Consider the following 25,684-nt stretch of genomic DNA (forward strand, 5'->3'; position numbering starts at 1 on the left):
GCCCAAGTAACATCTGCACCACACAAGTGCCAGGCAATGACCATCTCCAAAAGAAAGGATCCAACCATCGCCCCTTGATATTCAGTGACATTATCTTTGCTGAATCCTCCATTTTTAATATCTTGGAGGTTACCATTGACCAGAAAGAGAACTAGCTATATAAATACCGTGACTACCAGAGCAGGTCAAAGGCTAGGAGTCCTGCAGCAACTAAAACGTCTCCTAACTTCCGAAAGCTTGTCCACCATGTACAAGGCACAAGTCAGGAGTGTAATGGAATACTCTTCATTTGCTGGTTGAGTATAGCTCCAACAACCGTCAGGAAGCCTGCCACCATCAAGGCCAAAGCAGCTGCCTGATTGTTTGTGGAAGGGATAGCATTCAATCCCCCCAGTAGTGTGTACCAACTATAAGATGCATAAAAGCAACTCATCATGAGTTCTTGGGCAGCAGCTTCCAAATTCACACCCACGAACATCCAGAAGGGCAAGAGCAGCAGATATCTGGGTACACCACCATTGGGAGGTTCCCCTTAACATTCTGACTTGGGAGTACATTGCCATTCCTTCAGCGTCGCTGGGTCATAATCCTGGTACTCCTTCCCTAACAGCACGGTGGCTGCACCTACACCTCAGGTACTGCAGCAGTTCAAGATTGCAGCTCACACCAACTTCTCAAGGACGATCAGGGATGGACAATAAATGCCGGCCTAGGCAGCAATGTCCACATCTCGTAAATGAATAACAAACATTAGCTTGGGTCTAAAAGAAGGAAGACGCAGAAAAATTACAGTGCGGAAGTTAGTGTGGAAATATTGAGGCAATAAACAACGGTAGGTCAATCGTTGGGAGTGGCCTGATCGTTTCCAATTCTGTACTTTACTTTGTACCTAAATGCACTCTTCATCTTACACTTCGATTTTGAAAATAAGAATCTGCAATTGAAAACAGAACTGTTTCTTTATTTCATTACGATCAGCTTGACAAAGGGCATGCATTTTTTTTTAAGCAAAAGAGCTTTAGCATACTTTACAGATATTGAATTTTGTGCAAATATAGTTAACATTTATGGCACAACAGCAGAGCATTTAACCCATCTTGTCCATGTCAGCTAAATTTTGCAGCTTCATACGCTGACAAATTCTTACTTTGAATGTCAGTCACACTTATTTTTTGATAATTTTCCTCCCCAAAAAAAAGCTCTGCCAAATCTACATCAGCCCAAACTTCATTAAGCTCTCCAATAATCAAACAATGCAGATAGAGCCCAATTGGCCCATCAAGTCTGCACCCACTCTCCAAAGAGCATCTTACCCCACCCTATACCGGTAATCCCACACATCTACCATGGCTAATCCACCTAACCTACACATCTTTGGACTTTCAAAAATGGCATCGCATTTTAAAGGGATGAATTATATCATTTTGTTATGGGCACGAACTTGAAGTCAGAAATGCAATGAAAAATTAACCATAGGGCACCTTTTAAGAAATATCTGAATATGTTCCTACCTTAATCTAAAATAATTATAATTTTGAATTTATTCCCTCCCAACTACTAAGAACAAGGTGGTGCCAGTTTTGTCTTACGTTATGGACCAAATGCAAGCACAGCATGCTCAATGGGTTTACTATATAGGAATGGTGTAAAAAATAAATATAACTAAAGCTAGTGTCATGAATAGAATTACTTCTTCTTCTTCTTCTTGCTTTTCTTGCCACCTTCTCCTGGTTGTGTATTCTGGTCTCCCCCTCCAGCCTTCTGAGTCCTGGTTTTCAGTTTTGGAATCATTTCAGCGACATGTAACATTACTGACTTACCTGGAGTGAGAGAAGAGGTAGAAAAATAGGGTTTGTTAGTGACTGAAACAGCTTCTCGGTTTACACATTTATTTTCAGTGCCAATAAGCTCCCTTGGAGACGCACGTTTGGGTCTGCTTAAAATATTTTCAAGTGTCCCTTTCTTGCCCCACTTGGTCATTTGGAACCACCCAACTATTTCATTCTACAAGATACACTGCAAAAACTCAGCAAGGATTCTTAGGAAGCACCTTCCAAACCCACAACTACCACCAGCAGGACGGACAAGAGCAGCAGACACCTGGAAACACCACCACCTGGAGGTTCCCCTCCAAGTCACTCACCATCCTGACTCGGAAGTATGTTGCCATTCCTTCACTGTCACTGGGTCAAAATCCTGGAACCTCCCCCCCTTTAACAGCACTGTTAGAAAAGTATATCTTCCCAGGTCAGTCAAAAATCAGAGGTAACAACTAATTTCTTGATATCAACTTTATTCATATTTCCTATTATAATTCAGATCAGAAATCCGCCTGGATTGTAAGATTTGCACTTTGAATTTGGTCAGGGTGAGTATGAGATGTTTCACTTCAAGTATGATTCAAATGACACACTAAGGAGCTTTTATCAAACAAAGTTAATTTGAGAATACAGTTAACACGCATAGAAAGAAAATTAGCAAGAACTTAACAATTTATAAACAAGAAAAAAAATGAAATTATATAATCCTTAATGAATATAGAAAATGTCCCAATCAAACTAATCCCAGAAACAAAACTCTTTCCACCGGTTTAACACAGCAAAGACTAATGCTCACGTGATACTAGAACTTAGCCCTTTGGTTAATGCTGCAATTCTCTTGAGGCATGCACAGACAACCTGGGAATCAGAACAGCTTCTCAAACACCAAGATGACTCTAGTCAAGCCAACCACCAACAATTTTCTACCCCAGAAAGCCAGGAACATTGCTTTCAATTAACAACAGAATTTCTAAAACCAGAGAGAGAAACATTGCTTTCCAGTCTGATGTCCACACCCTTCTAAACTAAAACTGAAAACAAAACCATCGATTTTTTCCCTGGGGAAGAACCATCTGACTTTGACTTATCAATTTTCCCCCTTACAATGCAAGGTTAGAAAAGATCCCAGAGTAAAAATAAACAAAAGCCATTTAAGTAGCACTAAAAGGACTTCTAGCTGACGGCCTTGCAACATAAAAACTGAAGAGGACTGCTTACAACTGCAGAGAACAGGATTAAAAATAAAATCTTAAAAGTGCACTAATGTCACATTCCTCCTTTCATGAATTTACCACATTTCTGCCAAATTTTGGATGCATTCACTCTGGTAACTGCACAGAATTCAGCCCAGGAGTGACAGGATGTATTTTAATTTCTCAACCTCACTGCTACACTCCCCGATTTCTATGCTCCAGTTTCCAACCCAATTGTTCTGCTCTCTAGATCCAGTACAAGAGCGCCAGCATGAACAAGTCACTCAACAGAAATTTACTCGCAGGACTTTGAGGAACAAGATTGATCTGACTGCTCGAGAAAGGCAACATGGTCTTAGCCGATCAGTCTCCTTCTGCAGCATAATAAAGAACGAAGAAAATTGCAGCACAGGAACAAGCCCTTTGGCCCTCCAAGCCTGCACAGACCCTACTGCCCTAATGAACTAAAACCTCTACTCTTCTGGGGACCATATCCCTCTATTCCTATCATATTCATGTATTTGTCAAGATGCCCCTTAAAAGTCACTATCGCATCCGCTTCCTGGCGTGAATTCCAGGCACCCACCACTTTCCGTGTAAAAAACCTTGTACATCTCCTTTAAACCTTGCCCCTTAAACTTATGCCCTTAGTAACTGACTCTTTCACCATGACAAAAAGCTTCTGACTATCCATTTTGTCCATGCCCCTTAATCTTGTAGGCTTCTATCAGGTCATCCCTCAATCTCCGTCACTCCAGTGAGAACCAACTGAGTTTCTCCAAACTTTTCTCATAGCTAATGCCCTCCATACCAGACAACATCCTGATAAATCTTTTTTTTAACCCTCTCCAAAGCCTCAAGAAATGAATATAACTGAAGGTTTTATATGGAGGTTTGTGACCATACGGTGGACATGCCAATAATAAAAAGAACTAAGTAATATGTTGTGACTTAATTAATTCAAGTATCATTAAAGGCAGATGTCAAACATCAGATATCATGCTTTAGGCCCAAGACTACTGATGCTAGCAATGCCCTAGGGGATCTGCTAGATGATTCTGAAGTATTTTTATCTTGTTTGGTGAATACATTTTTCAAATAACTCATTTCCAAATCCTCCTACATGGCTAGATTATTTCCTGCCCCCCCCCCAAGATTTTGTCAATATTCTTCCAATTCTTCAGAGACGCTGCTTTCGATCATGCTTCCTACCCATATTTTAAACAATTTGCAGTTCATTCAATCCAACCACTTTGCTTCTATAATTACATTATTGGTCATTTTTCCCCTCCAGCTGCTACTCAATAATAAGGTAATAAATGCCGGTCTAGCCAGCAATGCCCACATCCCATAAATGAATTATAAAAAACCTCCATACCCTGTCATCTCAAAGTCCCAACTGGGAAACTTGCCCATCTTTCAGTTCTGATAAAAATGGCACCCAAAGTTGATCTGCTGACTGCCCATTGTGTAGCTTTAGAATTTTCTATTTTAAATTGTCTTAAAGTTGTATCTGTCAAATTTTATGATGTGGTCCTTCATGTTGATGAAAGCAAGTAATGTCAAAATGCGACAAATGCCCGAGGTCATTTTATTATAACTCCATCAGTACACCACAGCGTCATGAGAAATCAGTGAATATTAAACAAAGTTCTCAGTAATTGGTAAATCTCATGAACAAAGAATATTCCAACTTGTATACATGCTCCAAGCTAAGAAGGCAAAACCACGTGACATGCTTGCAAAGTGAAGTCAGTCTTGTTATCAATCTCTTCAATTGTTGTTGGTCACTGGGCAAACTTTAATAATGTACAAAATGGAAGGAGAATTTTGCTGGGTTATAACACCTGATTAATCAGAAGTTAAAGCAGCAGCAGCAATAAAGGAACACAGTGAATGAGAACTACTGCTCATGTACAAGATAAACATCAAAACAGACCCAATGGACAAATGGCCCATTTTTGTCATTTTCATGTCTGTAATATCACAATCTAGAAAGAATAAAACAGATAAACCAACATCACAAGACAGAGAGGTTTCCATTTAAAATGAATACAACTCATCACTGCACAAGTTGTAAGGTCATTGCTGATGTCCAACTGAACAAGTTACTTGGAGGAAAGTGTACACACGGTAAAGAGAATCTTCACGCTATCCTGACTCACCTCCAGTACAACTGGATTTAGGACATTCATTGGTTTGTGGCCTTTGACATTTATCCGGTGTTTGAAAAATCAGCTTCTCACACTGCTCAAATGGCATCATATGACTAGCGTAGAGATACTTAAAGCAATTTGAATCTGTTACTGCACAACAACACAACATGTCTTGACAAAGAGTCTTCAATCAATATTCTTAGAATCATGGAATGATGTGGTGCAGGAGACGGTGATTAGACCCACTCAGCCTGAGCTGTCCAATTAGTCCCACTCTCCTCTTCCCCCTACCTTATAAACATTTACCCTTCAGGTAGTTATTCATTACCTTTTTCGAAAGTTACTCCTGAATCTGCTTCCACCACCTTTTCAGGCGATGCATTTCAGATCACAATGACTCACTGCATAAATAGTGTTACCTCATGTGGCTTCCGGTTCTCGTTCAAACATATTCAATTTTTCTGATTTACCACTGGAAGTGGTTCCTCTTTGCTCTATATATACACACATCATCTTTGCAAACTTCCTGCCCTAATCTTCTTTGCCTGAAGGAAAACCTCCTCCTCTAATCTTCCACATAATTGAAGTTCTTCATTCCTAATATCATTCCATCTTTTACATTCATCCCGAGGCATTGACATCTTTCCGAAAACATTGTGCCCAGAATGTAACACAGTACTCCAGGCAAGACCAAATCAGTATTTTATAAAGGTTTAGTATAACATCCTTGCTTTAATAAGGTCAAGGCTCCCATTAGCCTTCTCAGCTTCTACTGCCACCTACAAGCATGTGTGTACATACACTCCCAGCCAACTCTATTAGGAAACCCACTTTAAATCCTACATTCTGTTTATATTGCTGCTCCTTCTTACCAAAATAAATTACTTCACATTTCTGCTGTTAAATTTTATCTGACATTTTATTAGTCCGAGCCTCCTGAAGTCTGCTACTTTCCTTAGTGTTAATGACATTTCTGAGTTCTATGTCACCTGCAAACTTTGAAATTATTCAGGTCATTAATATATATCAGAAAAGACAGTGATTCCAATATCAAGCCCCAAGGAATATCACTGTATACTTCTATCCACCCTGAAAAATAACTATTCATCACTGGTTTCAGTTTCCAATCCCTATTTATGCTGCCACTGATTCTTCAATCTCATCAGCTTTACTTTTGTTAACAGATCTGTGACATTGACAAGCACTTTAATTAGTCTTTAGGTTAATGGTACTGTGAAATATTTCCGTGTTTATAAATAAAACACACAAGTGGAATTACATTATTTGCTTTGAAAATATGAACTGCACAGTACTATACATATTGTTCAGGAAAAATAAAAAAAAACCACCTCAGGTGTGAGACATGCTGCATAGTTAACCAACTCTTGTACATGTTTCATAGATTCAGTTACTTACGTGTGGGAAACTGCTCTAAACATAAAGACCCATCTTCATTTTTCAGCTGAACTCGTATTCTGCCTCTGAATTGTACATCTCTGTTCCACTCACGTGGGTAGAGTTTATTCTGAAAATGGTGCACAACACATACTAATAGAACATGGGAAAAATACCAAATATCTTTAATATTCAGCAAAATTAACATTAAACACAATAAATACCTCTACTGCTACAATCAGTCCTGCTGCTGCACAAACATCTCTAATTTCTCCAAATGTTGGGTTTTCAACAGCCTTTACAGAAAAATAAAAAAAAGTAATGACAACAATTTCCACTGATATGACATTTTATGAAAAGCATGCACTTTGGCATTTCACAGAGTAGATGCATGCAGCACTGAAAATTGCTATCAGGAATGATGCAGAATAAGTAAAAAGCTTTATCAAAGAAAAGGATCTTTAGATTTGTTAACCTTGGTGATTTGGGGGAAAATGGAGAGGAGAAGGAAGAAGTTTAGGTAGGGAATTCCAGTGGGCAGAACAAGGTACCAAAAGGTCCTGCAACTAACGGTAAAGCTAAGAGATTGGAGATGTTTGAGATCACAGAAGTTACAGGAAAGGGCTGGATGTCAGCTGCAAGCCATTTCTGCATTGGAAAATGGTAGCCGAGGAACACAGAGAAAAGGCAGACACTAAGCTGATTCCTGGGTTAATAATTCAGGGAATGAGCAAGACTAGTGCTATAATTGATATGAAAATAATCAGCAGGTTAGGTAGCAACTGTGCAGAGAAGAAACAGAATTAATGCTTCTAATCAGAACTACACATTAGAAATGTGAAAGGTTTCAAGCAAGTGTAAGGGGGAAATTTCCCTTCATCCTTGTGTCTCAGCTGATGCTTTATCAAAATCATTTTTGCTATTTTAAGGTTTAAAGGATAACAAGCTTCAGCAACTCATGTCCACCAATACCCTTCAGATGTTTCTTTCTCTTCACTTCCTTCCAATGCCGACGCTTCTTTGGTCAAAATACCAAGCCCATGGGATAAAGGATTATGTGGCAAACAGGAGCAAAAGTTGACTTACTAACAGGGAACAAAGGGTAATGGTTGATGGACGCCCTTGCGAATGGAAAATTGTTTCAAGTGGTGTGCCACAGGGTTCGGTACTGGGATCCTTGCTGTATGTATTATATATTAACAATTTGGATGTGAACGTTGGGGGCATGATTGGAAAATTTGTAGATGACATAAAAATTGATTGAGTCGTGGATAATGTAGAGGCTGGCTATAATCTACAAAACCATATCGATGGGTTGGCGGAGTGCGCAGTAAAGTGGCAGACAGATTTTAATAGAGAAGTGCGATGTAAAATATTTAGGGAGGTCGAACAGTTGTAAAGAATACACAATAAATGGGGAATATTGGCAGAGATATAGAATATAAAAGGATATAATGTTGGAATTGTACAAAACACTGGTGAGCCAAGATGGAAATAGAAGACAAAGGCCATACCACAGCCATAACTAATTGGGCTGCAGAATCCATTCATTAATTATCAATCTTTCTTAATCTCACCTTTTCTACTGGTATTCGTCTTCCTTCTGCTATAGTCTTTTTGCTGTTTATGTACGCTGGATATATGCAAATAAACCTTCAAGACAAAAATAAGTTACTTTTGATTTTGAATCCACCTCAAAAGATTTCCCCAGGTAATCGCAAGAAACTCCAATAACTAAGAGAAATTTACATGCTCCTTCTCCATGCAAGCTAATCTAACTCCACCCCACACCATCACTATCATTAATTTTTTTTTAAAAGACTGATTTCCACCACAAATGCCTGCACTTACATCCCAAAAATTTTAAGTTGATCTTTTATAGGCATAAAAGTGCTTCTGCTGAATAGATTTGTTTTTAATATTCACACACTCATAGCTCTTGCTTTAATACAGCCTACAGCAATGCTGTTTCCTATTCTTTTTCAATAGTACTTTCGTTTAACACATATTGGAGATTCACTGCTATTCCAGTTGCTCAGTACTTCCTGGTTTCACAGAAAATAGCTTGTGCAATAGGAGATCAACTAGCACACACAAATGGAGGGCTTGTTGGCAACATTAGGGACACAGTGGATTGGAAAATGGTTTAGAAGCCGTGATTTGATTTATTGTTATTGTATACTAATACACAAGTATTGCTTCTTGCGCACTATACAAAGTATACCGTACATAGAGAAAGAAAGGAGCGAGTGTAGAATGTAGTGTTACAGTCATAGCTAGGGTGTAGAGAAAGATCAACCTAATGCAAGGTAGGTCCATTCAAAAGTCTGTTGGCAGGAAAGAAGCTGTTCTTGAATCAGTTGGTACATGTCCTCAGACTTTTGCTGTTGCTGATCTGGACACCTAAAAACTTGAAGCTCTCGATCATTTCTACTTCATCCTCAGTGAAGGAGACAGGGGCATGTCCTCACTATGCTTTCTGAAGTCAATGACTACCTCCTTCGTTTTGTTGACACTGAGGGAGAGATTACTGTCGTCGCACCAGTTCATCAGATTCTCTCTTTCCTGTACTCCATCTCATCATTGTTTGAGATCCAACCCACTACAATGATGTTAACAGCAAATGTGAAAATTGAGTTGGAGGAGAATTTGACCATACTCATAGATGTATAAAGAATATAGAAGGGGGCTGAGGACACAGCCTTGTGAGGCACCGCAGTTGAGGATGATCATAGAACACAGAAAAGTACAGGCCCTCGATGTTGTGCCGAGCTATGTCTGAACTCAAGATCAAGCTATCCCACTCCCTATCGTTTTGGTGTGTTCCACGTGCCTATCCAATAACTGCTTGAAAGTTGCTAAGTGTCCGATTCCACTATCACAGCAGACAGTGCATTCCACACCCCAATCACTCTCTGAGTGAAGAGCCTTCCTCAGACATCCTCCTATATCTCCCAGCATGAAGCTTATGGATATGCCCCCTAGTAACAGCCACTTCCACCCGAGGAAATAATGTCTGAACGTCCACTCTATCTAGCCCCCTCTTCATTTTATAAACCCCTATTAAGTCACCTCTCATCCTCCTCCGCTCTAAAGAGAAAAGCCCCAGCTCCCTCAACCTTTCCTCATAAGGCCTACCTTCCAAACCAGGCAGCATCCTGGTAAATCTCCTCTACACTCTCTCCAATGCTACCACATCCTTCTTATAGTGAGGTGACCAGAACTGAACACAATATTCCAAATGTGGTCTCACTAAGGTCCTGTATAGTTGCAGCATAACCTCACGGCTCCTAAACTCTAACCCCCTGTTAATAAACACTAACACACTATAAGCCTTCTTCACGGCTCTATCCACTTGAATGGTAACCTTCAGAGATCTGTGGATATGAACGCCAAGATCTCTGTTCCTCCACATTCCTCAGAATCCTGCCATTGACCCTGTAATCTGCATTCAAGTTTGTCCCACCAAAATGAATCACCTTGCACTTATCAGGGTTAAACTTCATCTGCCACTTTTTGGCCCAGCTCTGCATCCTATCAATGTCTCTTTGCAGCCTACAAGAGCCCTCCACCTCATCCACTACTCACCAATCTTGGTGTCATCAGCAAATTTACTAAACCACCCTTCAGCCCCCTCTTCCAAGTCATTGATAAAAATCACAAAAAGCAGAGGACCCAGCACTGACCCCTGTGGTACACCACTGGTAACTGGCCTCCAGTCTGAAAATTTTCCCTCCACCACCACCACCCTCTGTCTTCTGAGACAGCCAGTTACGTATCCAATCGGCCAAATTTCCTTCTATCCCATGCCTCCTTACTTTCTTCATTAGCCTACCATGGCGAACCTTATCAAACGCCTTAATAAAATCCATGTATACGACATCAACTGCTCTACCTTCGTCTACACACTTTATTACCTCCTCAAAAGAATTCAATCAAATTTGTGAGGCAAGACTTACCCTTCACAAAACCGTGCTGACTATCCTGGATGAGGCTGCATCTTTCCAAATGGTCATAAATCCTATCCCTCAGGACCCTTTCCATTAACTTACCAACCACCGAAGTAAAACTAACTGGCCTATAATTACCAGGGTCATTCCTATTTCCTTTTTTGAAGCGAGGAATAACATTCGCCACTCTCCAGTCCTCTGGCACTATCCCCGCTGACAGTGAGGACCCAAAAATCAAAGCTAAAGACTCTGCAATCTCATCCCTTGCCTCTCAAGGTATCCTAGGATGTATCCCATCTGGCCCAGGGGACATATTGACCCTCAGGTTTTTCAAAATTGTTAATACATCTTCCCTCAGAACATCAACTTCCTCCATCCTATCAGCCTGTATCACACACTCATCCTCAAAAACGTGGCCCCTCTCCTTAGTGAGCACTGAAGAAAAGTATTCATTCAATGCCTCACCTATCTCTTCTGACTCCATGCACAAGTTCCCACTACTATCCTTGACTGGCCCGAACCTCACCCTGGTCATTCTTTTATTTCTCATATAAGAATAAAAAGCCTTGGGGTTTTCCTTTATCCGATCAACCAAGGACTTCTCATGGTCCCCCCTAGCTCTCCTCAGCCCTTTTTTTAAAGTCATTCTAGCTACCTTGTAACTCTTAAGCAACCCAACTGAACCTTGTTTTTCCATCCTTACATATACTTCCTTTTCCCTCTTCACAAGACATTCAACCTCCTACGTGAACCATGGTTCCCTCACTCGGCCTTTTCCTCCCTGCCTGCCTACCTATCAAGGACACACGGTATTTGTTCCTTGAACAAGCTCCACTTTTCATTTGTGCCTATACCTGACAGTTTCTGTTCCCATCTTATGCTCCCTAATTCTTGCCTAATCGCATCATAATTACCCCTGCCCCAACTATAAACCTTGACCTATCCCTCTCCAATGCAATAATGAAGGACACTGAATTGTGGTCACTATCTCCAAAGTGCTCTCTCACAAACAAATCATACACTTGGCCCAGTTCATTATCCACTACCAAGACCAATGTGCTCCATCTCATCAGCTTATCCACATATTGTGTCAGAAAACTCTCCTGCATGCACTGTATAAGAAATGTGCCATCCGAACTATTTGACCTATAAAAGGTTCCAATCAATATTTGGAAAGCTAAAGTCACTCGTGATAACTACCCTGTGACCTTCACACCTATCTGCTTTGCCATTTCCTCCTCCACATCTCTATTACTATTTGGGGGCCTATAGAAAACTAGCAACCAATCCTTTCCTATTTCTAACTTTAGCCCATATTACCTCAGTAGGCAGATCCCCCTCGAAATGCCTTTCAACAGCCGTTAAACTATCCTTGATTAACAATGCTACTCCTCCACCTCTTTTACCACCTTCCCTACTCTTATCGAGAGATCTATACCCTGGAACTGCCAACAGCCATTCCTGTCCCTGTTCTAACCATGTCTCCGTATGGGCCACAACATCATAGTCCCAAGTATCAATCCATGCTCCAAGTTCACCTACCTTATTCCAGATGCTCCTTGCATTGGAGTAGATACACTTCAATCCACCATTCTGTCTGCCTATACACTCCTGTAACCTCAATATCTTCCTCAGTACCTCATGACCCTCAACATTGGCTTTTGGACTACATCTCATTTTCCCATCCCCCTGACAAATTAGTTTAAACCTCCTGAAGAGCTGAAGCAAACTTCCCTCCCAGGATATTAGTGTCCCTCTGGTTCAGGTGCAAACTGTCCTGTTTTTACAGGTCCCACCTTCCCCAGAATGTGCTCCAATTATCTAAGTAAATGAAACCCTCCCTCCTATACCATCCCTGCAGCCACATTTTAATCTGCACTCTCTCCCTGTTCCTCAACTCACTAGCATATGGCACCAGCAACAAACAAGAGATGACAATATGCTTTGTCCTGACTCTCAGCTTCCAACCTAGCTCCCTAAATTCCTGTTTTAAATCCCCATTCCTTCTCCTATCTATGTCATTGGTATCGATATGCACCACGAACTGTGACTGATCCCCCTTCCCCTTAAGAATCCTGAAAACAAATCATGGAGGAGGGAGTCTTACAGATAGCGATCTGTAAGTTAGGAAATCTAGGATTTAGTTGCAGAGGAAGGAGCCGATCCCCAGGCCACAGAGTTTGGACAGGAGTTTTGTGGGAATAATGGTGTTAAAGGCTGAATTGTAGTCAATAAAGAGGAGTCTGACATAAGTGTCTTTATTATTTAGGTGTTGCAAGGTTGAACACAGGGCCAGGGAGATGACATCTGCTGTGGACCCTTGTGGGAATAGGCAAACTGTAGCAGATCCAGACAATCTGGGAGGCTGGAATTGATTCGTGCCACGGCTAACCTTTCAAAGCTCTTCACAACAATGGATGCCAGACCCTACCAGACAATAATCATTAGGGCACCCTGCCTCCCTTTTCTTTGGTACTGGGATGATGGTTGCCTCCTTGAAGCAGATTGGTACCTCACATTGGTGCAAAGAGAGGGTGAAAATGTCTGCAAATACCCCTGCCAGCTGGCCGCACAGGATGAGTGCTGGTATGGGTACCCCATCCAGACAAGTGGTCCTGTTGACTAGATATATCTCAGAATGATATGTAAATACTGTTGAAGAAGCGGCGCCAGACCGAAATGGGACACACCCGCAGCTGTATATAGTGCTTATGAGGAAGGACCCCAAACCCGGAGATTAAAGTGAGGAATGTTGAATATCTGCAATCCAGCAATACGTTACCAGCCCCAACAGCACAGAGCTGGGACACCCCCTTTATGACAATACAATGGGACAGGGGAACCCCACATTCCAGAAATAGAACGCTGTGACATTTCCCAGATTCCCGGATCATTCCAGACATTGCTACGTTCCCCAGGCGCCGCTCTTACCGCTCTCTGTCGGCGTAGCTCTTGTTCATGTACACCATGTTGCCCCGCTCCATTTCCTGCTGAATCAGCCCTATCTCACTAGGAGGCCGGACTCTGCCCTGCGCTGATTGCTCACAGCTCCGCCACCTACACCTCCTATTGGATAACGCGGCTGTCAATCCCCAAAACACAGCAACTTCCGCTTGACTTCTGACTTTACACAAGCCGGCCAATGAGGCTCGGGGTCCCCACTACCATTCCGCCCTTGATAGAGGAGGAGGGAACAGTTTAATTGGATAACGAAAATATCGGACGTAAAAAAATTTAAAACTTTTTTTATAGTAAAGAAATGGAAAGTAAGTGAAACCAAATAGTGCTTCAGGCAGCCGGATATAGGGAATTATAGAAAGTTTCCAGCACACGAGGACTTGCAATCATGGCTAAAAGCAAAATACTGTGGATGGTGAAATCTGAACTAAAAACAGAAAATGCTGGAAAATTTCAGCAGATTTGACAGCATCTGTGGGGAGAGAATAGGGCCAATGTTTCCAGTATGGATGACCTTCCGTCAGAGCCCAACTCTGAGCTTCCAGGCTCACATTTTCCATATAGCTTTGTATTTTTTCTCTCTCCAGGCAATCATCTAATTCCAACCATTTGTAGCATTAGAACATAAGAAATAGGAGCCCCTCGAGCCTGCTCCACCATTCAATAAGATAATGGCTGATCTGATAGTGGGTTCAGTTCCACTTACCCACCTGCTCTCCATAACCCTTAATTCCCTTATTGGTTAAAAATCTATCTGTGACTTAAACACATTTAACAAGGTAGCCTCCATTGCTTCATTGGGCAGAGAATTCTAAAGATTCACTACCCTCTGGGAGAAGTTCCTCACCAACTCTGTTCTAAATTGACTCCCCCATATTTTGAGGCTATGCCCCCTAGTTCTTGTTTCCATTGTAACTGGAAATAACCTCACTGCTTCTACCCTGTCCAGCCTCTTCATTATCTTATACATCTCTAAGATTTCCCCTCAACCTTCTACACTCCAATGGGTACAGACCCAGTCTACTCAATCTCTCCTCATAAGCTAACCCCCTCAGCTCCAGAATTAATCTGGTGAACCTTCTCTGTACCCCCTCCAAAGCTAGTACATCCTTTCTTAAATAAGGGGACCAAAATTGCAGCCTGACCAGCACCTTGTATAAATGTAGTAAGACCTCCCTGCTTTTAAACTCCATCCCTCTCGCAATAAAGGCCAACATTCCATATGCCTTCTTGATCTCCTGCTGCACCTGCAAACTGAGTTTTTGTGATTCATGCACACGGACCCCCAGGTCTCTGTGCACAGTAGCATGTTGTAGTTTTTCACCATTTAAATAATGGTCCATTTTGCTATTATTCCTTCCAAAGTGGAAAACCTCACAGTTACCAACGTTATACTCCATCTGCCAGATCCTTGTCCACTCACTTAGCCTATCCAAATGTCTCTGCAGACTTTGTGTCCTCCACGCAATTTGCTTTCCCACTCATCTTGGTGTCATCTGCAAACTTTGTTACCTTACACTCGGCCCCCTCCTCCAGATCATCTACGTATATGCTAAATGTTTGAGGCCCCAGCAGCAATCCCTGCGGCACTCCACTAGTCACATGCCACTAAAATGTTTCCCTCATGTTGTCATTACTTATTTTGTCAATAAGGTTAAATCAACGCCTTCTGGCTCTTAAAACTTCTTCCAAAGTTCCTCCCTCCTTTCAGACGTCTCGTGACTTTAAATACATCTCCTAATCATCTCTTCCTGGATAACTTCTTAAATCTATATCCACAACTGAGGTCCCTCATCCTTGGAACCATTCTCCAAAATTTACACATCCTTCCTTCAGAATTGGTCACTACAGTTGAGATTGAACCAGTGTTTTAATCAGGTTTATCATAACTTTACAAAATGCTGAAAATACACAGCATATCTGGCATCATCTGTGAAGCAAGAAAGAGTTGAATATGACTTAAGAACCAAAGGTATAGTTATGTTGAAATGCTATATCACTCTGCCTACAGATGCTGCCAGACCTGCTGAATATTTCTTGCACACTACTCAGATTTCCAGCATCCACAATATTTTGCTTTTATCATAACTTCTTTGATTTTGTACACAGTGCTATTTATGAAGCCCAGGTTCCTGTATGCTTTATTCACCATTTCTCAACCTGCTTCCATCTTCAATGATTTGTGCATATATATCAAGTCCCTTTGCTCCTGCACCCACTTTAGCATTATACCCTTTGTTTTATATTGCCTCTCCTCATTCTTTCTACCTAATGAATCAATTTTTATTTCTTTGCATGAGATTTCATCTTCCAAATGACTACCCTGCTGATGACCTCTTGAAGTTTATTATCCTCAACACAGTTCACAATACTTCCAAGTTTTGCACCACTTGACGTTTTGAAATTGCACCCAAGTATGTATATATATATAAATGGATTCTAACAATGACCCCTGGGGACCCTATCATAGTAAGAAGTCTTACAACACCAGGTTAAAGTCCAACAGGTTTATTTGGTAGTAAACACCACTAGCTTTCGGAACGCTGTTCCTTCAACAGGTGAGTGGAGAGTTCTGATCATAAACAAGGCATATAAAGGCACACACAGTTTACAGAATACTGATTGGAATGTGCGTCTTTACAGCTAATCTGTAATTCAAGTCTGAAAGGTGCAGACAATGTGAGTGAAGATAGCATTAAGTGTAAGTTAAAGAGATGTGTGTTGTCTCCAGACAGGGCAGTAAGTGAGATGTTGCAAGTTCAGGCAAGTCACAGGGGTTACAGATAGTGTGACATGAACCCAAGATCCTGGTTGAGACTGTCCTTGTGTGTGCGGAACTTGGCTATCAGTTTCTGCTCAGCGACTCTATGCTGTTGTATGTCGTGAAGGCTGCCTTGGAGAACGTTTACCGGAAGATCAGAGGCTGAATGCCCGTGACAGCTGAGGAGGATCGCAATAGACATCTCCAGATGCTGAAAAATGCCCTCATAAGAACAGAACAGTTGTAAAAATGTTTTAAGGTCACATTTTCGGGGTCCTTGTGCATGAGTCGCAAAAACCCAGCTTGCAGGTGCAGCAGGTGGTCAGGAAGGCGAATGGGATGCTGGCCTTCATAGCGAGGGGGATTGAATATAAAAGTAGGGAGGTCTTGCTGCAGCTGTATAGGGCATTGGTGAGGCCGCAGCTGGAGTACTGTGTGCAGTTTTGGGCGCCGCACCTGCGCAAAGATATTTTGGCCTTGGAGGGAGTGCAGAGGAGGTTTACTAGGCTGATGCCGGAGTTGAGGGGGTTGAGCTATGAGGAGAGGCTGAATAAACTGGGCTTGTACTCGTTAGAGTTTAGAAGAATGAGGGGAGATCTCATTGAGACGTATAAGATGATGAATGGGATGGACAGGATAGAGGTGGAGAGACTCTTCCCACTCAAAAAAGAAAGTAGGACTAGGGGGCACAGCCTCAAGATAAAAAGGGGGCGGTTTAGAACGGAGTTGAGGAGGAACTTCTTCACTCAAAGGGTGGTGAATCTCTGGAATTCTCTGCCCGTTGAAGTGGTGGAGGCTGCCTCGCTCAATATTTTTAAGACGCGGGTTGATGGGTTTTTGATAGGAGAGGGGATTAAGGGTTATGGGGAGAGGGCGGGAAAGTGGAACTGAGCAGCGACAGATCAGCCATGATCTTATTGAATGGCGGGGCAGGCTCGAAGGGCTAGATGGCCTACTCCTGCTCCTCTTTCTTATGTTCTTATGTTCTTATTATGTAAACTAATGTTTTTCAATGAACATTGAAATTCAATGATCTTATGAATTATAAGTAGTAATCACAATCAAACTGCTGTGTCGCATGAAATTGTCATGACTTGTACTGAAGCTGTGACCAATATTCCATCTCAATAGGGACCATTAAAATCAGTGACAACTTATATTTATAACATACTTTTAACATAATAAAATAAATCAAGGTGCTTCATGAAGGCACTACAAACAAAACATTATATTCAGCCACAAAGAGGGTATTGGGCAGATGAACAAAAGCTTGGTTAAACAGGGAGATTTAAGGAGCATTTTAAAGGATAAAAGGTAAGCAGAAAGATTTAGGGGTTCAGCAGTTGAAAGTGTAGCTGTCCATTTTACAGAGATTAAAATAGAAATGCTCAAGAAGCCAGAATTGGATCTGCGGAGATATATCAAAGAGAAAAGACAAGTAAGCACAGGAACTGGCCCTTCGGCCTCCAAGCTTGTGCCGATCATGACGCCTTAACTAAACAAAGAACAAAGGAAAACTAAATGAAGAACAAAGAGAGTTTTAATTGTGGAGAAGATTAAGGGTAGGGAGGGGTGAGACTGTTGATGGATTTGAAAATAAGGATGAGGAAGACAATTTTAAATTTAAGGCATTGATTGATTGGGAGCCACTGTCACAAGGGTGATGGAAGAACAGGACTTGATGTCAGTAAGGAAACAGGCGGTAAAACTTTGTTTGACCTTATATTTAGAGAGAGGCCAGTTGGGAGTGCATTGGAATAGTCAAGTCTAGAAGCAACAAGGCATGTTTGAGCATATTAGCAGCAGATGAGCTCGTCAAACTACGTGACAGAGTTGGAAATAAATGGTCTTAGCACAGACATGTGATTGGAAGCTCATCTTTTGGTCAAATACAACAAAGTTGATAATCTGGTTCTGTTGCGCGGGTGAGGGATCAAGTCAGTAGTCAAGGAAATGGAATGCTGCCAACACTGTGGTCCTGTCTGTGTCAGGTGTTTGGTTGAGAGATCCAAATAATTCCACTTCCCTGCACTTTCCCTAAACCCTATGAATGTTCTCCCTATGAATTGCTTATCCAATTCCCTTTTGAAATTTGCTATTGAATCTGCTTCCACAACCATTTTCAGGTGTTACATTCCAGATCACAACAGCTCTGTGCACAAAAAAGCCTCATGTTGCCTCTGGATCTTCTGGTTACATATATTTCTGCAACAGGAAATAGTTGTCTCATATTTCTCCATACAACTAACACATTTTAATCTTGTGATTTTGTTTATCAAAGTCTCAATGTTTATTTGCACATAGCTAAGAGCTGTGAAATGCTTAGAACTTCTGTTATTGATACTTTAATGATCTATTTGACTGTCACCACTATAAAGTTATAGGAACATTAGATTTGTTCAGCAGTTTCACATATTTTTAGTATAGGGTTCATTGGTTCTGTGCAGTGTACACTGGGCAAATGGGCATGGAAGTTACAAGGATCATTGGGGATGGGGGGGCAAGGGTTGGCATAAATTTGGCATGGGTCTATGAAGTGCAGGTGAAGACCATGAATTGGCATGGAGGGGGCAGGGGTAAGCCCTTTTCAAACTACATTTCAAAAAGGTCCCAAATTCATACCAGCATTCACAAATCCTCTTAGGATCGTGAACCATGAGTCTTGGAGAATCTGACCTGAACCTACAAAAATTGCAGAGGCTAAGAGATATCTACCAGTGTAATGGCATTGGCCGGTTGGGAGTGCAGAGTTTGGGCTTTCTTTATCCTGTGCCAGAACAAAATGGGGTGTAGGAGACAGGAATCCTGGAATCAGGCATACCCAACATTTTAAAATGATTTCAGAATCCTTTTGACTCCACAAAAAACAATGGCCTGATCTCTACAATGGCTCCTTTTGCATGCTTCCCTTTGGCAGTGTGAACTACATGGGCACTGTAACTAGGTAGAAATATTAATTAACTTAGTTTGTGAGCTCAACTCTTCTTCATCTTGGTACTAAATGTAAAATTTAAAGCACAGCTGTTTACGACCCAACATTCTCAATATTTTTTGGGACTTTGGAGACTTGCAACACCAACTGTTAACACAACTTTGTTTCCAAGTATTAATAACTTTCACCTCACCAATAGAAATACCTAGTTTGAATTTCTGTTAAAGAGACAATTAAAGGAACACCTGTGACTATAGACAACTTTAATCTGAATACAGATTGGGAGAGTCAAATTAGTCACAGTAAAAGAGTGGAGAAATTTCTGGAGCAATATGTTGAGGGACCAACAAGGGAGCAGGCCATCTGGGACTGGGTATTGTGCAATGAGGAAGGATTAGTTGGCAATGTCGTTGTGAGGGAATCCTTGGGGACGAGTGACCATAATATGGTAAAATTCTTTCTCAATGTGGATAATGATGTAGTTGATCCTGAGACCAGAGTCCAGAATCTCAATATAGGTAGTTTATTGTAACTTAAGTAACTATGATTGTATGAGGCACGAATTGGCCATGATGGACTGGGAAATATTACTGAAAGGAAAGACAGTTGACAGGCAATGGCAGGCATTTAAAGAATGAATAGGTGACCTCCAGAGTTGTTTAATTTTGTTTGGCACAAGAACGGTGTGGGAATTGTGGCCAAACCATGGTTTACCAGGGAAATTAGAGATAGTATCAGACTCAAGGAAGAAACATACAAGTTGGCAAGAGAAAGCAACAGGTCTGAGGATTGAGAGCAGTTTAAATTTCAGCAAAGGAGGATCAAGGGATTGATTAAGAAAAAAAATGGAGTATGAAAGTAAGTTATCAGGGAACATGAAAACTGACTATAAAAGTTTCTATAGATATGTAAAGAGAAAAAGATTGACAAAAATGATTGTACACCCCTTATAGTCAGAAATGGAAGAATTCATAACAGGGAATAAAGAAATGGCTACAGAATTAAATTTGTACTTTGCTTCAGTCTTTACAAAGGAAGATATGAATAATGATTCAGAAGTGCTGAGAAGTTTTAGTGAGGAGCTGAAGGAAATCAGCAATAGTAGAGAAATGGGTTTGGGGAAATTGATGGGAGTGAAGATGGATAAATCTCCAGGTCCTGATCATCTTCATCCCAGAGTACTATTGGAAATAGTTGATCCACTGGTGATTATTTTCCAAAATTCTTTGAACTCTGGAAAAGTTCCTACAGATTGGAGGGTAGCTAATGTAAGCCCACTATTCAAAAAGAGAGGTAGAGAGAAAACGGAACGATAGACAAATGAGCCAACATCGGTACAGGGGAAATTGCTAGAGTCTATTATCAAGGATTCCATAACTCAGCATTTGGAAGGCAATGATATAATCAGACAAAGTCAGCATGGATTTACAAAAGGGAAATCATACTTGACAAATCTATTGGAATTTTTTCAGGATGTAACCAGTAGAGTTGATTGAGGAGAACCAGTGGATGTAGTTTATTTAGACTTTGAGAAGGCTTTTGACAAGACTTCTGCAAAAAGTTAAAGCACATAGGATTGCAGATAATGTCCTGAGACGGTTAGAAAGTTGGTTAGCAAGTTGGTTAGCAGATAGGAAGCAAAGAGTTGGCATAAATGGGTCTTTTTCTGATTGGCACTCAGTGACTAGTGGGGTTCCGCAGGGATCTGTGCTAGGACCCAACTGTTCACAACATATATTAATGATGTGGAAGAAGAAACTGAATGTATTATCTCCACATTTGCAGATGATATAAAGTTGGATGGGAGGGTGGGCTGTGAGGAGGATGCAGAGATGCTTCAGTGTGATTTGGACAGGCTGAGTTTGTGGGCATCTGCATGGCAGATGCAGTATAATGTAGATAAATATGAGGTTATCAACTTCTATAGCAATAATAGCAAGACAGATTATTAGCTGAATGTGTGTAAATTGAGAAAGATGGATACTCAATGAGACCTCAGAGTCCCATGAATCAGTCACTGAAGTAAGTGTGCAGGTACAGTAGGCAGTAAAGAAGGCAAATGGTATGTTGGCCTTCATAGTGGGAGGATTTGAGTATAGGGATAAGCATGTTTTACTGCAATTGTAAAGGGTATTGGAGAGGTTACACCTGGAGTATTCTGTGCAGTTTTGGCATCCTTATCTGAGGAAGGATGTCCTTGCTATGGAGGAAGTACGGTGAAGGTTTACCAGGCTAATTCCTGGATTGGCAGATCTGTCATTTCAGGAGATATTAAATCAGTTAGGATTATATTCGCTGGAGTTTAGAAGAACGAGAGGGGATCTCAGAAACTTTTAAAATTCTAACAGGGTTTGACAGGGTAGTTTCAGAAAGAATGTTCCCAGTGGTGGAGGAACTAGGGGTCATAGCTTGAGGATAAGGAGAGAATAAGAACATAAGAAATAGGAGCAGGAGTAGGCCATCCAGCCCCTCGAGCCTGCCCCGCCATTCAATAAGATCATGGCTGATCTGAAGTGGCTCAATTCCACTTTCCCGCTTTTCCCCGATAACCCTTAATTCCCTTGTCTGTCAAAAACCTATCTACCCGTGTCTTAAAAATATTTAGCGAGGCAGCCTCCACCACTTCAACAGGCAGAGAATTCCAGAGATTCGCCACCCTTTGAGTGAAGAAGTTCCTCCTCAACTCTGATCTAAACTGTCCCCCCCACCCCCCTTATCTTGAGGCTGTGCCCTCTACTCCTGCTGTCCTTTCTGAGCAGGAAGAATCTCTCTACCTCTACCCTATCCATCCCTTTCATTATCTTATACGTCTCTATAAGATCCCCCCTCATCCTTCTAAACTCCAACGAGTACAGACCCAGTCTATTTAGTCTCTCTTCACAGTCTAACCCCCTCATCTCCGGTATCAGCCTAGTGAACCTCCTCTGCACTCCCTCCAAGGCCAAAATATCCTTGCGCAAGTGCGGCGACCAAAACTACACACGGTACTCCAGCTGCGGCCTCACCAGTGCCCTGTACAGTTGCAGCAAGACCTCCCTGCTTTTATATTCTATCCCCCTCACTATAAAGGCCAGCATCCCATTCGCCTTCTTGATCACCTGCTGCACCTGCAGAATGGGTTTTTGCGACTCATGCACAAGGACCCCCAGGTCCCTCTGCACCGTAGAGCTTTTCGCCCTTTAAATAGCAGTCCCTCCTACTATTATTCCTGCCAAAGTGGATAAACTCACACTTGCTAACATTGTACTCGATTTGCCAGGTCCTCGCCCACTCGCTCAGCCTATCCAGATCCCTCTGCAGACTTTTCACACTCTCCGCGCAATTTGCTTTTCCACTCATCTTCGTGTCATCAGCAAATTTCGTCACCCTACACTCAGACCCCTCCTCCAGATCATCTATATAAATGGTAAATAGCTGAGGCCCCAGCACCGATCCCTGTGACACTCCACTAGTCACCAACCGCCAATCAGAATAGCACCCATTGATACCAACTCTCTGCCTCCTATTAGACAACCAATCCTCTATCCACGCTAACACCTTACCCCCAACTCCATGCTCCCTAACCTTCTGAAGCAACCTTTTGTGCGGCACCTTATCAAACGCCTTTTGAGAATCGAGAAACACCACATCTACCGGTTCCCCTCTGTCTACCGCACTAGTCACATCCTCATAGAAATCCAATAAATTTGTCAAACACGACTTCCCCTTAACGAATCCGTGCTGCGTCTGCTCTATCAAACCATTCCTTTCCAGGTGCCTTGCTATTTCTTCTTTGATGACGGATTCAAGCATTTTTCCAACAACAGACGTTAAACTAACCGGCCTATAATTCCCTGCCTTTTGCCTGCTACCTTTTTTAAACAGCGGCGTAACATTAGCCGTTTTCCAATCTTCTGGCACTACTCCAGAATCCAGCGAAGTTCAGTAAATAATCACCAAGGCATCTATCATCACCTCTGCCATTTTCTTCAGATCCCTGGGAAACTTTTTAGGACCGAGGTTTTGAGAAATTGCTTCACCTAGAAGGCGGTGAATGTGTGGAATTCACTACCAAATAGGCCAAACCTTTGTCTGATTTCAATAAGAATTTCGATATTGCTGTTAGGGCTAAAAGGGATATGGGAGGGGGTCAGGATATTGAATTCTATGATCAGCCATGATCAAAATGAATGGTGGAACAGGCTTGAAGGGCCAAATGGCCTACTCCTGCTTCAAGTTTCTATGTTTCTAACAGTTGATAAATCCCACAACACCAGTTTAAAGTCCAAACGGGTTTATTTGTAGCAAAAGCCGCAAACTTTCGGGACAGCCTGTCCGGTCGTCAGGTGGCTGGGTGTTCTGATCACACGACAGCACAGAGACGCTGAGCAGAAACTGATAGCCAAGTTCCGCACACATAAGAACGGCCTCAACCAGGATTTTGGGTTCATGTCACACTATCTGTAATCCCCACAACTTGCCTGGACTTGCAAAATCTCACTAATTTTCCTGTCTGGAAACAACACACATATCTTTAACCTGTACTTGAAGCTCTTTCCACTCACATTGTCTGTACCTTTAAGAACTGATTAGCTGTAAAGACTCACATTCCAATCATTATGCATGTAAATTGAGTTTATGTCATTTTTGCGATCAGAGCACCCAGCCACCTGACAAAGGGACAGGCTGTCTCGAAAACTTGCGGTTTTTGCTACAAATAAACCCGTTTGGACTTTAAACTGGTGTTGTGGGATCGCAAAAACCCAGCCTGCAGGTGCAGCAGGTGGTCAGGAAGGCGAATGGGATGCTGGCCTTCATAGCGAGGGGGATTGAATATAAAAGTAGGGAGGTCTTGCTGCAGCTGTATAGGGCATTGGTGAGGCCGCAGCTGGAGTACTGTGTGCAGTTTTGGGCGCCGCACCTGCGCAAGGATATTTTGGCCCTGGAGGGAGTGCAGAGGAGGTTTACTAGGCTGATACCGGAGTTGAGGGGATTGAGCTATGAGGAGAGGCTGAATAAACTAGGCTTGTACTCGTTAGAGTTTAGAAGAATGAGGGGAGATCTCATTGAGACGTATAAGATGATGAATGGGATGGATAGGATAGAGGTGGAGAGACTCTTCCCGCTCAAAAAAGACAGTAGGACTAGGGGGCACAGCCTCAAGATAAAGGGGAGGCGGTTTAGAACGGAGTTGAGGAGGAACTTCTTCACTCAAAGGGTGGTGAATCTCTGGAATTCTCTGCCCGTTGAAGTGGTGGAGGCTGCCTCGCTAAATATTTTTAAGAAGCGGGTTGATGGGTTCTTGATAAGAGAGGGGATTAAGGGTTATGGGGAGAGGGCGGGAAAGTGGAACTGAGCCACAACAGATCAGCCATGATCTTATTGAATGGCGGGGCAGGCTCGAAGGGCTAGATGGCCTACTCCTGCTCCTATTTCTTATGTTCTTATGTTTTTATCTCTGTTTTACTGCAGTCCAACGTCGGCATCTCCACATCATGTCTAACAGTTGAGCAGTTGTCACAAGAAACTGCTATGGTCTTAAATGTGCCAAAAGTCTGGGTTTAGAATTATATTTGTTTTACTTAACACTGTGCAGTTGAGGGCTTCTTTGTTAGCCTTATAAAAATAAACAAAAGTTTAGAACCCAGCAACTTAAACTTAGTATTATTGCACCCTTTCTTTAAACAAAAGCCATGTGTTTTAATAGGTTGTATCTTACTAAATGTCTTAATTTATGAACCATATCTGTAGGACAGGACACCTATATTTTTAAAATAATCTTTTCCTGACATGGGAGGAATTATTACACTCAATTGTCTTAGTAGCTGAGAGATTGCTTTAGGGTGTTGATATGAATTGTTTAAGATAGCTTGTTTTATTGCTGAGGATTGAAATTGCTTGTACAAATACTCTCTATCTACAAGTATGCATTTGTTCACAATAGAATATAATCAAAGAATAAAATTTTAAAAATCTTTGATGGCTTCTGAGGTACGCTGGCAGTATTCAATGAATCCATGTTGTCATCACTGCTTTTGTTATGTACAACATTTTGTTTAATAAATTTTACTTGATTCATTAATAGTTATTCGTACTTTGTTAGGCCAGAATCCATTGTTAGAGATAATCAATTCAGAACTTAGAACTTTAGGTTATACATTAGAACCTCCATAGTCCACCTGACTTGCGTCTGAGATTGACTGTGGACCAAAATTTACTGAATTATCGGAACACTTCACATACCACAATTTGCACTTATCTAATAGAACTGTGTGCGCAAATTGTGAGGCACTAATTTAAGCAAATCCTAGGGGATGAATGTAAAGATACTTGGTGGATTGTTATGAATTGTCAAAAGCAATTTTAGTGCAATGTATATGTTTTCTCTTCCTTATACCAGTTTCCTAGCATCTCAGCTTCACAGAAATATTGGAACCCACATTCTGAGATTGCAGTTTGCCATTAGATAGAGCACATTGATTTGGCGTAATTATTAATTTACAGGAAATCATTTGCTGAGCTCAAACCTCTTTTTGATGC

At 41.6% G+C, this 25,684-nt stretch overlaps 1 protein-coding gene across 2 annotated transcripts; it reads right to left on the reverse strand.

Moving 5' to 3' along the window:
* Window positions 1–940: 940 nt before the first annotated feature.
* On the reverse strand, window positions 941–13,535 carry srp19 (signal recognition particle 19). 2 transcript variants are annotated; one of them, XM_080189004.1, is made up of 5 exons: window positions 13,446–13,535; window positions 8,142–8,217; window positions 6,789–6,860; window positions 6,586–6,694; window positions 941–1,820 (listed from the first exon to the last, which is right to left on the reverse strand). In XM_080189004.1, the coding sequence occupies exons 1-5, from the start codon at window positions 13,496–13,498 to the stop codon at window positions 1,687–1,689; spliced, it is 444 nt and encodes a 147-aa protein (XP_080045130.1). In that variant the 5' UTR covers window positions 13,499–13,535; the 3' UTR covers window positions 941–1,686. The 2 variants fall into 2 exon arrangements, with proteins under 2 accessions (XP_080045130.1, XP_080045131.1); XM_080189005.1 differs by lacking the exon at window positions 6,789–6,860.
* Window positions 13,536–25,684: the final 12,149 nt, after the last annotated feature.

Source organism: Carcharhinus amblyrhynchos, chromosome 5 (genome assembly GCF_965287045.1).
Source record: "Carcharhinus amblyrhynchos chromosome 5, sCarAmb.v2.hapA, whole genome shotgun sequence".
Lineage (NCBI taxonomy): Eukaryota > Metazoa > Chordata > Chondrichthyes > Carcharhiniformes > Carcharhinidae > Carcharhinus > Carcharhinus amblyrhynchos.